This window comes from Rosa chinensis, chromosome 5 (genome assembly GCF_002994745.2).
Source record: "Rosa chinensis cultivar Old Blush chromosome 5, RchiOBHm-V2, whole genome shotgun sequence".
Taxonomy (NCBI): Eukaryota; Viridiplantae; Streptophyta; class Magnoliopsida; order Rosales; family Rosaceae; genus Rosa; species Rosa chinensis.
Genome location: NC_037092.1, coordinates 77406938 through 77423182, shown reverse-complemented (window position 1 = coordinate 77423182; position 16245 = coordinate 77406938). Strand labels below are relative to the sequence as shown.

The 16245-nt window shown below is 38.5% G+C and overlaps 3 protein-coding genes and 1 long non-coding RNA gene across 7 annotated transcripts; 1 reads left to right on the top strand and 3 right to left on the bottom strand.

Moving 5' to 3' along the window:
- The first annotated feature begins 610 nt into the window (after nt 1-610).
- LOC112201609 (laccase-3) lies at nt 611-3380 on the top strand. The gene is made up of 6 exons (XM_024342514.2): nt 611-1043; nt 1152-1303; nt 1387-1631; nt 1771-1899; nt 1977-2936; nt 3024-3380. Exons 1-6 carry the CDS (start codon nt 924-926, stop codon nt 3152-3154), a joined length of 1737 nt encoding a protein of 578 aa, XP_024198282.1. The 5' UTR covers nt 611-923; the 3' UTR covers nt 3155-3380.
- A 349-nt stretch (nt 3381-3729) lies between these two features.
- On the bottom strand, nt 3730-5248 carry LOC112201611 (SWR1 complex subunit 6). Of its 2 annotated transcripts, XM_040506738.1 has the most exons (6): nt 5233-5248; nt 5112-5149; nt 4857-4991; nt 4675-4777; nt 4177-4283; nt 3730-4090 (listed from the first exon to the last, which is right to left on the bottom strand). In XM_040506738.1, exons 3-6 carry the CDS (start codon nt 4959-4961, stop codon nt 3887-3889), a joined length of 519 nt encoding a protein of 172 aa, XP_040362672.1. In that variant the 5' UTR covers nt 4962-4991; nt 5112-5149; nt 5233-5248; the 3' UTR covers nt 3730-3886. The 2 variants fall into 2 exon arrangements, with proteins under 2 accessions (XP_040362672.1, XP_024198283.1); XM_024342515.2 differs by having other exon boundaries at nt 5112-5235.
- A 3112-nt stretch (nt 5249-8360) lies between these two features.
- LOC112164116 (cation/H(+) antiporter 24) lies at nt 8361-11879 on the bottom strand. Of its 3 annotated transcripts, XM_040507110.1 has the most exons (4): nt 11498-11879; nt 10617-11424; nt 10417-10508; nt 8361-9756 (listed from the first exon to the last, which is right to left on the bottom strand). In XM_040507110.1, the coding sequence occupies exons 1-4, from the start codon at nt 11819-11821 to the stop codon at nt 8566-8568; spliced, it is 2415 nt and encodes an 804-aa protein (XP_040363044.1). In that variant the 5' UTR covers nt 11822-11879; the 3' UTR covers nt 8361-8565. The 3 variants fall into 3 exon arrangements, with proteins under 3 accessions (XP_040363044.1, XP_024156124.1, XP_040363045.1); XM_024300356.2 differs by having other exon boundaries at nt 10417-11424; XM_040507111.1 differs by having other exon boundaries at nt 10417-11424; nt 11626-11755.
- Nucleotides 11880-13305: 1426 nt separating this feature from the next.
- LOC112168185 lies at nt 13306-15294 on the bottom strand. The gene is made up of 2 exons (XR_005800919.1): nt 14986-15294; nt 13306-14063 (listed from the first exon to the last, which is right to left on the bottom strand). It is a non-coding gene; the product is annotated as an uncharacterized LOC112168185 (long non-coding RNA).
- Between the last annotated feature and the right edge of the window lie 951 nt (nt 15295-16245).

Sequence of the window (16245 nt, the reverse complement as noted above, 5' to 3'; positions counted from 1 at the left end):
CAATAGTTTACACAAGAAAAAGAGAAAGGAATTGGTAGATATGGTGGCGTTGATGTGGGAGGATATGTTTATTCCCTAAGAATTAAGGTCATCTATCCATCGAAGCTTAGGTGGTATTTGTTGCATCATAATAACGGAAAAATAGTCAACTAAAGCAGAAAGATATACTTCCTACTCTTTCCCCCTACCAAACCAAACCAAAATTTTATCCCCACTTTTACCCGTTCTACAACGGAATGTGGAAATAACAAATTTTGAAAGTGACCTTAAACTCTGAAAAATGGCTTGGTCTTAACCGCATGACAAATGCTGGTAAGTCTTGTAAATTACTCATGGGAGATCTTGAAATACACTAGTGATTATCATCTAAAACCATGGAAATCAGGAGTGACAGAAGTATTGAACGCATTATTATGGATGACATCTCTACTAGTATTGTGATTTCGAATGCAGTACATGTCACATTCATCCTATTTATTTACCTTTTGAGTTTTTCAATTGCTCACTGAGTTGACCAAATCTCTATCCTTTGGTAAATTTGGTCAAGACTTGAAGATATAGAACAATCTTAATAAGACAAGGCACTACAAACACTAATGACCCTTATGGGTCACAAACTTGGATGTAAAAGAAGTGGGAATACCAGTTCCCTCTAACAATATAAAGCACAACACCTCCATTTGCTCAAACAAGTGGGTGCACCAAATTCCCTTTATGGTTGGACTAATATGTTCTATGAGAAAAGAAAATAGCATCCCTGTTGACTCGAAACCTAATTTACATAGGCAGTATCTCAAAATGAACTAAAATTAAACTATAATTGTTCCATTTCCCGCTTAATCCAGAATGTATATATAGCTGCTCTCTTAGTCTACTAACACACAACTACTGTAAACTTCATTCAACAAAGAGCTCAGAAAGCAATGGAGGCTTCCAGCTTTACTCTCAAACCATCGAGCTCTTGCCTCTTCCTTTGCCTTCTCACCTTCTTGACTCTCCTAGCTTCTTTTGCCGCTGCTGAAACTCACTACCATGAATTTGTTGTATGTCTTCTTCTATTCTCAGTTCATCATGCCTTCCTTTTATAATCCCAGAATAACATGGACTTGGTTATAAACATTTGGTTTTCCTTTTTGTGTGGATTGAAATAGGTTGAAGCAAAGCCAGTGAAGAGGCTGTGCAGAACCCACACCATAATCACAGTCAATGGCCAATTCCCAGGACCAAATTTGGAAGTCAGAAATGGAGATTCTCTTGCTATCAAAGTTACAAACAGAGCAAAATACAATGTCACCATCCACTGGTACTTATCATAATACAATAAACCTTCACAAATAGAATGCAGTTATACAGTCATCTTCATTGTGCTAACAACTTTCCTTTCAGGCATGGAGTAAGGCAGCTAAGAAATCCATGGGCAGATGGACCTGAATATATCACACAGTGTCCCATCCAGCCAGGAGCCACTTACACATACCGCTTCACAATTCAAGACCAAGAAGGCACTTTGTGGTGGCATGCACACAGCCAATGGCTTAGAGCCACTGTCTATGGAGCCCTCATTATCTATCCTAGATTGGGTTCTCCATACCCCTTCTCAATGCCCAAGAAAGAATTTCCCCTTCTTCTCGGTGATATCCCAAAAACCCTTTCAAGCTTCCCTCTTTGTTTTTGAGTAAAACTACATGCACAGAATGATTTCCTACGATTTTGGTTCCCAACTAATACCATGGTGTTTTATGGTAACTAAAACTCTTCCTTATAATACAGGTGAATGGTGGGATAGGAACCCACTAGATGTCCAGAGGCTGGCACAATTCACAGGAGGAGCACCCAATGCCTCTGATGCATATACCATAAATGGTCAGCCTGGTGATCTCTATAGATGCTCCAAACAAGGTTTGCCATTACTCTGTACTTTGCTTTACTAGATTGTAACATCCAGTGGATGATATAACAAAAATTATACAATGCAGAAACTGTGAGAATTCCAGTGGAATCCGGCGAGACAATTCTCCTGAGAATCATCAACTCTGCACTCAATCAAGAACTGTTCTTCGCCATTGCCAACCATAGATTGACTGTTGTGAGTGCTGATGCAGCCTACACCAAACCTTTCACAACCAGACTCATTATGATAGGACCTGGCCAAACTACAGATGTCCTCCTCACGGCTGATCAGCCCCCTGCTCACTACTATGCTGCTGCACGTGTCTATCAGACTGCTCAAAATGCACCCTTCGACAACACCACCACCACTGCCATCCTTGAATACAAGTCTGCTGCTGCTTGTGATTCAAAGAAAGGGAAATTTTCAGCACCAGTACTGCCATCATTACCGGCCTTCAATGACACAGCAACCGCAACTGCATATAATGTTCAGATAAAGAGCCCTTCCCGGGTCCAAATCCCTACACAGATCGACGATAACCTATTTTTCATTGTAGGTTTGGGACTAATTAACTGTACAGTTCCTAACAGCCCTCGGTGTCAAGGACCAAACAATACCCGCTTTACAGCTAGCATGAACAATGTTTCTTTTGTATTCCCAAGAACCACCTCCTTAATGCAAGCCTACTATAATGGTATACCTGGTGTCTTCACCACAGACTTTCCACCAGTTCCTCCAGTGCAATTTGATTATACTGGTAATGTGAGCCGGGGCCTATGGACACCTAGTCGTGGAACTAAGCTCTACAAGTTGAAGTACGGTTCTAGTGTACAAATTGTGTTGCAGGACACAAGTATTGTCACAACTGAGGACCATCCTATGCATCTTCATGGGTACCATTTCTATGTGGTTGGATCAGGATTTGGCAACTTCAACCCCAGAACAGATCCAGCCAAATTTAACCTCATTGACCCACCACAGAGGAACACCATTGGAACAAATCCAGGTGGATGGGTAGCTATTCGATTTGTGGCTGATAATCCAGGTAATTATTCCAAATTTCAAATAATAAGCTTTCTTCTTCAATATCAGATTCACTATTTTGATATTATTGACTTGATGATCAAAATAGGTGTCTGGCTGATGCACTGTCACTTGGATGCACATCTCGTCTTGGGTTTCGCAATGGCTTTTCTAGTAGAGAATGGAAATGGACCACTGCAGTCTGTCATACCACCCCCAGCAGATCTACCCCGATGTTAAGTTATCAACAAAACATCAGTAGTTGTTTGTGTTTAGTAGTTGGAATTGCAAGATTCACTATCGTCTTGCAATCTTAGTTTTACTAAGTATTGGTTTGGGTGAAGTTGATGTCATTCCTAGGATTGAAAGTGCTCTAGCAAGGAGCTAAGTTATCATGTGTATGAATTGTTTTCAAGTTCAAAGAAAAGAATATCAGATTTGACGTAATTTGCATATCACAGAGTTGATACCTCAAAACACGAAAGAAACAAATATCAGCTCAATATAGCTAGCACATGGTCAGACTATGGCAATTTCAGCTCCCAATGTGGGATGAAAACAATGATGACTCGGCTTCCATAGTCAAGTAGAAGCACAGATAAAAAATATATAAATAAATAAATAAAAAAACTTGCTAAAAGTTGTTGGAGTAGCCAAAATATGGAGTATGAATCAAGCATATGATATGAGAAGGTGTCAAGATGATGCAGCAGCATATGGTGCTGGGTAACGAGATGCAATTTCTTCGATTGCAGTTAAACTCATAATCACAATTGGACAAACACGTTTCTTTCATCTTTCTTCAGTACCATTCACATTAAAATATAATTTGGATAAATGATGGATACACCTACTTCTTGGGCAAACTAAATACAAAAGTTAAGAAAATTTACAGAAACAAGATTTATCTAGCCAGCCAGCATCCAGTTTCACTAAAATTAGAAAAATTTGATGGTTCAAGACACTAACCGATCAGGCAACAAATTTCTGACAACGAGTATCATTGTGTATATTCTGGCAACGACACGAACAGAAGCGCATACCACACCTCACACATGTATAGTTGGCAGCCGAACCACAAACAGTGCAGAAATGGCGGCGGGAGGTAGAGCTTGGAGGTCCCACTGCTGCTTTCAGATAGGAGGGGACATGAGGTGGCAAAGATTCAAGATTTGCCTGTTTTATGGGAAAACTTATGTAAGAAAAGCTATAGAGGCAATTCAAATATCCAAAGCAATATACAGGTCGCATTTGCTCATTACCTCATGTAAAAGCTCAAGGAATGTTCTGGGTGCCTTCCTGGCCTCAAGAGCTTTAGCCTGCCGGGTTTTACGCTTGGTGCCCTTAGGCTGCTTCTTTTGTATATATCCTGCACCAGGAGTTCATATTATTATTATTCCTTTTCCTTCCAACATCACCAACAATTGCAGCAGTACTGCCATAACTGCTTGGCTATCCGCCTCAACCAAATTCGAACAGAACACATCAGTAAATCCCACCCCGACTAATCTACATTTGCCTTAGGCAGCCACTTAGTGAACGAATCTCAAAACACAACAAGGGGGTCAATCAGAAACCTCTCATTTTCTCACATACCATTTCCCAGCACAGCTAATAAGCACATTAGCATAACCCAACAACCAAGAAGCTTCAAAAACACATCTTGAAATCATGGACTGCAAAATCATATACATCCCAAAAGAACCAACAGGGCCTAAAAATCTATTCCAAAAAAATGAAACACATTGTTGTACACAAACCTTGATCCTCATCATCAAGAGAAGCTTCATCGTCGTCATTAACCTCCACAGTTTCCAACCCAGCATTGTCGTTTTCCAAAGCTTCAAGCCTAGCAAGGGCAGCCTAAACCATCCACATAATCCAATAAACTAAAGGAGAAAGAAAAAAAAAAATTGCTTTTTTATGAAACTAAAAAATTTACCTGGGTGCGGTTATCAGTGCTCATAAGGGCAGCAGCCATTTTCGACGCGACCTTACGATTCCGACTCGAGGATCGGCGGAAGGGGGCGGACACGTCATCGTCCATGGCGGGTGTAGATAGAGGTAAAGGTGTCTCCTTTTAGCGAATTTGAATAGAAAAGGGAATGACGTTAACACTGGGATTCGAAGGATGGAGATGAAAGTAGCAACCTTTCTGGGTCAGCTTAGTTCAGAGCTCTGACTGTGAGTGGCTCACCTCAAATTCCCAGCCGAGTTCTAAGAACACAGCAGGCTGAAGCTGAACAGGGCCGTGGCAAAGGCAGCGAAGGTTTGTTTCGGCTTCTGTTCTAGTTTTTTTGTTTTTTCTTTGGTCAGATAGACTAGATTAGCACGCCCCGCATCCAAAATTTGATTCACAAATATATTCCATGAGTCGGCTATTTCCATCGTGTTACTCTGTAACTAAACCTTTTTTTTTTGAAATTTCAAAGTTGTTCTAAACTACAATATTTTTTTTTTAAATAAAGGTTCATTGCATTAGATGATCAACCAAAAATTTACAGTCTAACATACACTTAGAAACAGAAACAACCAAACTTCTATTTAAGTAAAGTAAACTCATTACAAGTCAATTTGAGCTTGCTTAATTTGAAAAGTGAATCCATAGATAAAAAACAACAGAGTGTCTTTTAGGACAAAATCATTGACTAGCATCATCATTAGCTAGGCGCGCAATTGCTGTACTAACACAGAGCCACTTCTTAGCAAATAAATAGGAGCAAGTCCTTATCCATAAGCCGCTTGAAAATGAACAACAATCTTATTCCAGATAATTAACAACTCCCATAGCAGTATTGATCCGGAAATGATTAGTCATGGACCATATGTTGACCCAAATGCCCAAGAAGGTCCACCTCTCAGGCCAGGCCCACACCCATCACTAAGTAAGAAATGAAGGTGGCCAGCAGATTTGAGGGACCTGGGTTAGTTAAAACACCCAATGGTTCGTGCGTCTGCGGTGCAGTGATTAGTCTGGCTATGCTGGGATACACTGCATGGGTGTGTGTGTTGGTTCTATTGACGTCTTCCACTCAAAAAAAAAAAAAAAAAGGTGGCAAGACACCCTCCTTGTAGGCCCTTGAACCCAGCGGTCAGAGTTTGAGTCCAAACTCGGAGGCCCAAGCCCAAACCCAAACCTACAAAGCAGAAGCCCTGAACCTTTGCTGCTCAACCGTCTCTGCCGTCGTCAGGCCCTCCAACGGCCAGCCAGTCCTCCACCACATCACAACGACATCAATCAGAGCCACAAAGAGCCTGCTTGAGTTCGGCCTGCCGGCTCCTCAACCACGTCTCTCTGCCCAGACAACACTCGACCGCCTGGACCTTCGAATTGAGTCCGAGGACAAAAGCAACCACACCAAACTCCCCGATGCGCACCAGGTCTTCTGGAGCCTTGCCTTGAACACCCTCAACAACGAGAATCCTCATCTCAGCCAGATTTGACAAAATCTGTCGCTGCCTCTCTCTCTCTCTCTACTCAGACTCTAGGGTTTCTAGAGTTGCTTCAAATTTTGCCCTCTCAGAAAATAAGAACTATTGTTAACACTCGTTTCTTAACTACAATTATTAACAAAAAAAAAAATGAAAATAAGAAATCAATTTTATCGATAAATAAAACTTTACCCGATAAACATTCATTTTATCATCTTAACTTTCTGTACCCAAAAAAAAAAAAAAAAACTATCATCTCAGCTTCTTCATCGCTAGCCTACCAAACAATTAGTTAGATGAAATTTTCATGCTATAGAAACAAGTAAAAAGAATTGTTGGTTAGTATTATTTTGTTCTACTTCATGTGATTCTATGTCACAGTAGTTGATGAAGGGAAAAGATAGAGAAGAGGAAAAAGACTGAAAGAGTAAAAATAAACTAGAAGGCATGAGATTGCAGCACGATGGTATGCTTAATTATTATTATTAGTATTTTTTTCCAGTTTCACATTTTCAATGGTGATATCTTCTTTTTTTATCTAAATTATTTGAGGGTGAAATTGAAAGTTTTAAGATAAAAATTTAATTATATGGTGAACAAAGTATTTGGTGGGATGGAAATAGCTAGCCCTACCCTTTCGAATATTGCCCTTAGATAGCTATAGACTACATTAGGAAAAAAAAATGATCGAAAATTCTACAGTGCACCTAATGTAATGATACTAGATGTTATGTAACGTGATCTCAACTATTGGTATCTATGACCATGATTTTTGACCCAGAACTGTGGACTATAGCACACGATTTATGGCTAAAATCGGATGTTGCTATTTTCTCATCAAATTTTTTTCACATTTAAATGATGGTTTTTGAACACGTCTCTAACGGAACTGAAAATGTACATTTTTTTGACGACTTTTCTAAAGTAAAAAAAAATTAAATTCATAAAATAAAAATAAAAAATTTGTTTGAGGTTTCAAGAAGAAATATTGTTCACAAGTTTAACATGTATTAACATGCCATTGCATTTCGCAGGTGCCCTCGTAACACCTATTAATGTTTCAAACCATTAAAAGCCTCATTTTTCATGAAATTGTCTTTGTTTCTTAATCTCAACATTGTCTAAGTATGATATTTGTAATGTGTTTTAATTGACTGAATACTTAAATCTCTATTTTTAGGATTTTTTCAAAGTCAAAAAGTAAGAAAATTCGTAAAACTATTGATTCAATATTTCAGTGTTCCGTAGGTTCGTGTATTTTTTCGAAGCTTATGGCACATGTGAATTTCAAATGACACATGCGCGATTCAGAAAGTGACCGCGTAGCATGTCCACACGTGCAAAATCATTTTCAAGTTGACGATGGCCAGATAACTTAAGAATTTGGGCAAGGGTGGTTTGTTATTTTACTATCAAAGTACTCACATCGAACAAAAATAATACTATTCATTAGATTGAAAATGAAATTCAAGATTTTGGGTTAACAGATACTCTAGATATATTAAATTGTGTAAAGCCCTGGAAAATAACCTCATCGATCTCTAGGTATATTTGAAAGTGTTTTTAGGCTTCAGGATCCATGGTCAAATATCTTTGTGCACTAACCTTTATCAACATCAAGGAAATGGTTTTTAGTACAAACTAGAAATTGTCAACACACTATTTGAATGGTGTGTGAGTTATAGATTAAGGCCGAAATTATGTGCATATATTGTAGCGGGTGGTGGATCTTAGAGGATTGGCAAAAATAGTAAAATAACACAAATATTACTGTTTACTATTAAAGGTTAAATGACATAGTCGTAATAAAACAACAAATATGGGTAAAATAGTAAATCAATATAGACGTTATTGTTCATAAGAAGTAGAGTTTTAGTATAGGTAATTCTAGACGACACCGAATTGTTGGCAATTACCTCCTACATAAGAAGTGAGAGTAAATCGATTGAGAGATTTGTCATATGTGATTGTATATACATGATGGTGTTTAGAGAGTGTGTATCATTCCAAGGCATTAAGAGGATGTATGGTCGCTTATGTTTTCGGTTGAAGTTAGAATCACTGTACAAATGAATACATAATTTACATATGGAGGTATTAGATATGAACAAAATCACTATACACACTGAAGTTAAACCCTAAACTCTATTCATCATCTGAATCTTGAGATCTATACACACCATGGACTTGAATAGCTACCATTATATTATTCACCATCTCTAACATAGATTTAGGCCAGCTGTAAGCTTTTCCATTCCAGCTTTACCTGTCCCTTGACCTCTCAACATTTGCTGCTGTACAACTAAAACAGAAGCAGTGCCACCAAAATCATCAGAGGAAACAAAGTCCCCAATTATACCCAATTCTTCATTCTCACTCCAATTTGATAACCCTTCCAGAAGAACAGGATTGATCCCTTGTTTCCTCCCCATAATCCAAACATCACAAGTATTATCCTCCCCATAATTCAAAGCTCGAATTGCTCCTACTGTTTCTGCCCCATTCTTCACTACCACCTCTCTATAAGAAACCCTATCATTCCTCTCATTCTTAACCCAAAACCATGTGACAACCCCATCATCCATTTTCTTCTCCATCTCATTATCCCCTTCGAAATTGTATGAAAGAAACCGAATCACGGTTAAGGACACGTTAGGATTCCCAACCATCCTATCAGCAAAACACAAAGCCTCCCTCGCGTCAGCGCCACCCAAAAACAACACCACAAAGTGTAGCTCGGAGTTTCGGAATGCCATTAGTGGATGTCTGAGGTGACCCTTATCAACTAGAACAGCAACCGAGCAAGGCGAATGTGCTATAACATTTGCGTTGACACTTCTAATCCCACTTGTCACCATTTCTGTCAATGTACCTCCAAGAGTGTCCAGACATTCCTTGTGAAAAGGTAAGATCATAAGTGTGGCTCTTTTCAAAAGTGCTAGCTCGCAAATGTCTTGGTACATTGTTTTGTTTGGCGCTATGGCTGTGAAATTAAAAAGCTTGACATAGTCACCTTTGCTTTCTTGATACAATTTCAAGGCATTGTGGATGTTTTGAGACACTGCGTATTTCAACTCAGCCTCGTCTTCTTGCTTTTGATGGTCTATAAACACAGGAGAAGCACGGCCAACAAGCTCGATGAGGCGAATCGCAAAGATTGAGAATGGGGTGCTTGTTGTTGGATTGGAGACTTCAAGAAGATTGATGAGGGGAGCTGTGCTATCTTCATCGTATATGACGAGAACTATTCGAAGTTCTGCGTCTGTGGTTGGGGTGTTCTGGATTGTTCTTCTTTTGTGAACCATATATGGCCTTGTTGGATCATAGAGGATGCTGATCAAGGGTGTGGCTAATGCAGTCACTATTGTTATTAGTAGCACAAGCATCGTGAATCCTGGTATCTGTACCATCTGTATGTATAAGCAAAAGAGATGGCATCTGATTAGTTTCGATGAGGAAAAGTTATAGAACTAGGGGTCACATTTTCTGAAGCAAACAGAAAGGATAATCCCATTCTTACTTTCAAATCCTAATATTCTGGGTGAGAGCGTTTGGTGGGGTGCGACAATGCCTTCCTATTTGGAAGGACATGTGTTTGAGCCACATCAAAGGGTGGAGTTAAGTGAAAAAAATTAATAAAAAAATAAAAAATAAAAAATAAAATCCTAATATTTACAAGACAAACGGTAACTTGTAACTTTATAAATACCACTACGCAGATCACTTCATAGATTATATACTATATGTATATTCTATATCATTGAGAGTATCTCCGGCTCACGAACAAACTTGGAAAGAGATGTTATCATCAATATCATCAGTGAGTGTTGGAACTAGTTAAAGGGTATTCCTTAAGTAAGTTGGTGTATTAAAACTCAGATTTTTGGCAATGGTTGAGTATACTAATATATTAATTGACCAACTCTATACAACGGTAGATAATCTCATACATAAGCTAATCTACAATTGTGTAGAGTTGGCCGGTCTACCACTCCCAACCATCAAGAAAATATAAAGAGTGGGTAAATTATAACACCCCAACGTATTTACGGTCGCGTAAAGGTTCTTACCTTTTTGTCCATCCAATGGGCGAAAAGCAGAAGCTCCACTTGACCTTTTAGGCTCATAACAAGGCTAAGCACAGCACTATCTCGGAATGGCACTTCAAAAAACATAGAAGTAGCAAAAGTAGCTATGAATTTAGACACATAACCAGTAACAACCATAGCAAACAATGGTGCCATCCCCTCCCAACCAATCATAATCATACCTTGAACATCAATGAAAAGACCTATAAGAGCAAATGAAAATGGCATCAAAATCTCCATTACTAACGTCTCACTCCTCTCCACCAGTGTCGAACCGAGCGGGGGCCCATCTGGAATCGCTAGGCCCAACCAAAAAGGCCCATTACCAATGGCCACACCGAACATGTCAGTGAAAAAGCCCATCACCATAACCAGCAGCAAAATCCCCACCACATAAGCTTGGTCAACGGATTGACCATCCGGGGTGTGATCAATAATTTTCTGCATTGCTTTTCTCACCACAAGTACAGTGAATGCCAGAATAAATACCAAAGAAATCACGTACCACAACACGGCTATGGGCTTCCCCTCCCCTTGCTTAGTTGCCTCGAAGACAACCATAAAGGTGATACCGACCACGTCGCTAATCACCGATATGGACAGCGCAAGCCGTCCGATATCCGAGCTAAGGAGATTGAGTTCTTTTAGGATGGGGTAGAGGACAGGGAACAATGGCAGGGCCAAAGTCGCAGCAATCCCACCGATTGTTGAGAGTTTTGCTAGCTCTTTGTCCATTGACTTGCGAAAAATCAATCCAACAATTGTTACCATTATTATAGGGACCAGCACTCCAAGAATGGATATGGCAATCTGTTTCTTCTTTGTTTTTGCTACCACGGAGAAATCCATTTTCACTCCGGAGAGAAAAACGAAATACATGAACCCCATTAATCCGATATTTCGAAGTATAAATTGGGAATTTTCCGGGAACACAACGGCGGTAAACTTCTTGCTCCGGCCTAATATCGACGGTCCGATGAATATACCACCCTAGTGAAATGATACAAACTAAGTTGGTCAAGATAGTCATAGAAACTTATAACATATTCAAGAGACAACTTACAATGATTTCCGAGACAATTCTAGGTTGTCTGAGAGGCTTGAGAAGAAAACGAACAATGCGAGTGGCGAAGATGACCAATAAAATCTCTAGCAACACGAGTGTGAAGGGAGTTTTCAAGGGGCTCTCACCAATATATAAGGCCAAGGGATGTGACCCTGCAGCTGGTCTGCATTTGATTAAAGCTGCGGGGTAGACATTGTTGAAACCAAGCTTGCTGCCGCCGGGGGCGGCCTGAGCTTTCACCGTGGCTTGAAATACATTAGAGTAGTTTTGGTCCCAAGAGCGGGGCTCCGGGGGACGGTACAGTGGGAATTCCCTAACCATGCAAAATAGTAGGACCTGCAACCCTAACCATGCAAAAAAAAACTATGATAGAAAGAGAGTAGGGAGGCTATAAGGGGGTTGTGGATTTGCGTTAAAAGGGGATTTGGTCCATATGGATCTGTTGTTTGGCTCACCGCTTTTCATAATTTCTTTCAATTTTTTGTGAGGTTGCTGATACAATTGTCGATAACCGTTGTCCCTAAAACTTGAACACAATATTTTTTTCTTTAAATGAATACAATATTAATTTCAATACAGCGTAGAAACTTACGTATAAAGTCTTTTTGCTTTGAGCAAAAAGAATAGAGTTAAGATCATTTTTGGATATGTAGGATTGATAATTTGTATTGGGTTATACGTACTGGATAAACATTAGACGCAATGTATGTAATATCACTAAATACACACCATATATTTGAAATTGTTGTAAAGGGATTGATCGAGGGATAATAGCAATCTTCCTTTTGTTTTGTTTTTCATAACAAAATACGTGTTCGCATGATCCAAATTTTTTTTTTTCCTATTATATTCTGTACATGTGATCTCTACGATTTTTTTTTTTTTAAAGAAATTCTACAAAAAATTAATTAACGTCATTAAGCTATATGAGTGGGATCAAATAACCGAATAAGTACAGAATTTTCAAAACCTAATCGATAAACTGTTGCAACGAGAATACACTACATGATCTTTCCCTCTTTTTCTCTTCTTCTAACACAATTCTTGACATAGTCGAAAGAGTAGTTTACACAAGCTAATTAAGTTAACTAAAATCTCTACATTTGAAATCAGTCCATTTGAATGGAATGAAGCGCATATATAACAAGTTCATCCATTAATTCCCAGCGAACATTTTGTCATATTGAAGGGCTCGTAGTATCATAGTCATAAAGCCTCTGTCTCACATACTGGCAAACCCGCGTGCGAAGACGAATCCAAGGAATTAAATTAGGTTATGGCTGTATTTGTGAATTGTCAGGGTACAAAATTAAAGAAGGAAATTCAGTACCTGACATGTTTAATGTTCTATTTTATGTACATCTTCCAATGTGCTCTTTATATTGGACCACCACTCTCGTTTCTACTCTTTTACCACCTTGTTTAGAGAAGGTCTATTGGTTTAGCCAGATAATTACATTTTATGGTGACGATGAAAGTCAAGTCTGTGTATGCGAGATCCTAACAAAATGTGGCTAAACAAATCCAATTTTAATTATTACAACCCTAGAGTTAGATGTTAAAGTTTGAAACTTGAATTGGTTTGCATGTCCGGCTTAGGTAGTTAAACTCGCTAGATACTGATCCAATCCAATATAGTTTTGATTACATTTTCATCTCTACTATGGTATTTTTGGTCTACACTTCAATTTAGGCAATTAAGGATATGTTTTCAAATGCGTACCAATGATTTTAATCTTATCAGTGGCTTCTAGCGCTAATTATAACAAACTTGCTCTTACACTCGCTTTATAACTCAAATTGAATTAGATTGAATTTGTATACTTCATTAAATGTATGCATATATATGACTGTCTAATGGTATATCGGATTACAATTAAATTGGATATCGCTTTGAATGAAAACAAATGCAAATTTTTAGAGCCAGCCTATACACATGGAAGTTAAATAAACATATGCATAGTTTAGAGGCCGAGGTAAGGGAACTATAAAGAGGCAAACATAGGTGGGGGTTGCTGTTGAAGCACATTATACATATCTTCTTCTTCCAAGATGAAGATCTCAACATCATTGTCTATGCCATAGTTGGGGATCTCAAATAAGTTATCGGGTAAGTTGGTTCCTTTGTCCCCAAATAACAAGACACACTTTGTACCCTAAAGTTAGATCAAGTTTCTCTCCGTGACCCAAAAACAATCCATCCCAGCTGTACCCGTTGCTTGTAAATCTGTAATGGCCAACCAGATGACTCATATTGCGTATAGAACAGAGAGACGCATTACATTAATCTGTTAAATTTCCCATCTCTAAACTTCGATTGGCATCATCATCTTCGAGACTGAGATGGTTAATTCTACCTTATAATAATGACCAAGCATTAAATAAAAGGATTTAGACGTTTTTAAAGGGAGAGAGAATGATGAAGATGATAATGAGGAAGTTAAAAGAATTTTAGAAAAGAAAGCGATGACTGACGAGACCGTGAGCTGAAGGGGGTTGGAAACTAGTCAACGTCCACAGTGACTGACCTCTCCAAACTTCATTATTGAAAAAGCGGCGAAGCCTGCAACAACATCAAAAAGTTTCAGTCATCGATCAAAGCATGAAACCCTAGCCTGCTAGCTATTCTCACTAGCTAGCTCGTCATGATTCACAAGGCTAGCTAGCTTGATCTTATGTAGAAGATGACTAGCTAACTCGGGTTTTAGGAATCAGAGTAAGCTAGTTCGTAGTCCCCAAAAGCATAATCGGTCCAACATTGGAAAAGTACTCCAAAAGAGAAATTAGAGTTTCTTTTTTTCTTTTTGTTAATATAAAATTATTTAGGAGAACGCCCAGAAAGCAAAAAACAAACTGGGAAGCAACAAGAGCAAAGTTCTAAATAGAACAACCAACCCAAAAGGGAAACAAGGGACAAACCCCTAAAGAAAGAACAAATAAACCAGCAATCTAGCTAAAGCAGAACAGCAAAGTTACATAGGGACGAAAGAGAATTAAAGTTGTTGAATTAATAAACCTCAGTGAAAATATTCAGCACACTACTATTAAATTTCAATTTTTGAATTACAAGGTTTACTCCACAGATCGATCACTAGGGTTTCTAACGAAAAACATAAATCAATAAGATGATATACCAAATATTTCAAAGGAAAACTAACTAACAGTTAAATCTGCTATATATCAGCTAAAAATCAATAATTCCATGGAACTGAGAATCATCCAGCACGAAAAAGAATAGCTTAATCCCAGAATCCCAAACATTTTTCCCGGCAAAAAGATGATCCAAAGAATCTCAGAATCAAAAGCTACTACACTTTCCTTCATTAAAAGTTACAGAGAAATGAGAGAATAAATTTACTCAATAACGCGCAGCTTAATTTATAGCTAGCTAGTCATGAAGATGACCGAAGAACATGAACACGTGTTGAAGTAAAAGATCAAACTGCAAATCAACTAAATAAGCAAACAAGTAGTATAGTATTTACTTGAACTGCAGACAACGAAGCTAGATCGGGTTTCCAGGAGTTGAGAGAATACTGCACCAGCTGCGATGAGAATGAGATAGTAAGAAGAAGCGATGAAACCCAGGATGGATAGCGCCAATGAATAACAAATTACAATTAAGACCCTTTGTTCTTCATGGCGCTATCCCTCCTGAGCTTTACAGATTCTACCCTACTCTGATATAAACAAAATCAAAGGCTAGCTCCTTCAAGATCAAAATTAAACCTAAGCAAGCAGCTGACTGCTAACAGATCGGTAGCTGTATAGTAGTGTATGAATGAGGCCAAAGGTTAATTTTGAAATGGTGGGTGAGCAAGAAAAGTAAGGAAAGAGGGTGTATTTATAGGAGGAGGGAAGTGGGACATATATTAATTATTTCACTGGTTCTCTAGCTGCAGGGAACGGCTTGGACTTGGTAAAAGTAAAACCATGGATTTTGTGTGGAGGGACGGTTTAATTATTCTTTAGTATATTGTAAATATGTGATTTTTCTTTTGTCATTAATTTGTTTGCTTTGAACATAAACTGCTTTATGTGCTGCTCACTTTATACGCGGCCGACTACGAATTACTCGGGGAATTTAAACGGCAGTCGATCGACGAAAGTGGGATATATGGACGTACATTGGACTGAGATTTTTTGGTATAATATTGTAAATGCAAAATGGCCTTTGATTTCTCCACTATTGCAACTTTGCCCAATCTATGCCTTCAACCTTTTTTTTTCGTTTTTGTCTTTTTTTGACGGAGGTAGCAATTTGGCAAGTCCTAGCTAATACCATCACCTCATACGAATCACTATATTTTTTGTTGGGATAGCAAAAATGCTTATCGAGATCTACTAATGGTCACTCAAAAATTATTGATTTCTCTAGTTTTATATCTTTCTTTTTATAAGAAGGAGAAACATAGAGATCTTTAGAGGTTTTTTTTTTTTTTTTTTTTTATAAGAAAAAGTTAAATACTTCATTCAATCAACCAGAAAGCATACACGGGAGACATAAGCCAATACCTCAAGAAACTATGGTTACATAAATCATTAGGCCAATGGGCCCAAAATCTAACCACAAAACACCCCTTTCCAATCTCGAAAGTCCCAATAATACCCAGTAGTCAATAGCAAAGAAAACGTCGTTCACTTCAACATCGCGTCCAAAAAGTACCAGACTACGTGTAAAGGATTGCTCGTCGGCAAGTTGACAACAAAAGTAAACTAGAATTGAACCAAATCGTCCTCAGGAA

What these genes read in the sequence shown, in the direction of transcription:
- LOC112201609 (XM_024342514.2), top strand. Translation starts at nt 924, where the DNA reads ATGGAGGCTTCCAGCTTTACTCTCAAACCATCGAGCTCTTGCCTCTTC. An exon ending in AGAATTTCCCCTTCTTCTCG is followed by an intron (nt 1,632 to 1,770) that starts GTGATATCCCAA and finishes CTTATAATACAG; the next exon opens with GTGAATGGTGGGATAGGAAC. An exon ending in ATTTGTGGCTGATAATCCAG is followed by an intron (nt 2,937 to 3,023) that starts GTAATTATTCCA and finishes TGATCAAAATAG; the next exon opens with GTGTCTGGCTGATGCACTGT.
- LOC112201611 (XM_040506738.1), bottom strand. Translation starts at nt 4,961, where the DNA reads ATGGACGATGACGTGTCCGCCCCCTTCCGCCGATCCTCGAGTCGGAAT. An exon ending in GCACTGATAACCGCACCCAG is followed by an intron (nt 4,778 to 4,856) that starts GTAAATTTTTTA and finishes TGGATGGTTTAG; the next exon opens with GCTGCCCTTGCTAGGCTTGA. An exon ending in TCCTTGAGCTTTTACATGAG is followed by an intron (nt 4,091 to 4,176) that starts GTAATGAGCAAA and finishes CCCATAAAACAG; the next exon opens with GCAAATCTTGAATCTTTGCC.
- LOC112164116 (XM_024300356.2), bottom strand. Translation starts at nt 11,821, where the DNA reads ATGGTTAGGGAATTCCCACTGTACCGTCCCCCGGAGCCCCGCTCTTGG. An exon ending in GAATTGTCTCGGAAATCATT is followed by an intron (nt 11,425 to 11,497) that starts GTAAGTTGTCTC and finishes TCATTTCACTAG; the next exon opens with GGTGGTATATTCATCGGACC. An exon ending in CCCATTGGATGGACAAAAAG is followed by an intron (nt 9,757 to 10,416) that starts GTAAGAACCTTT and finishes TTATACATACAG; the next exon opens with ATGGTACAGATACCAGGATT.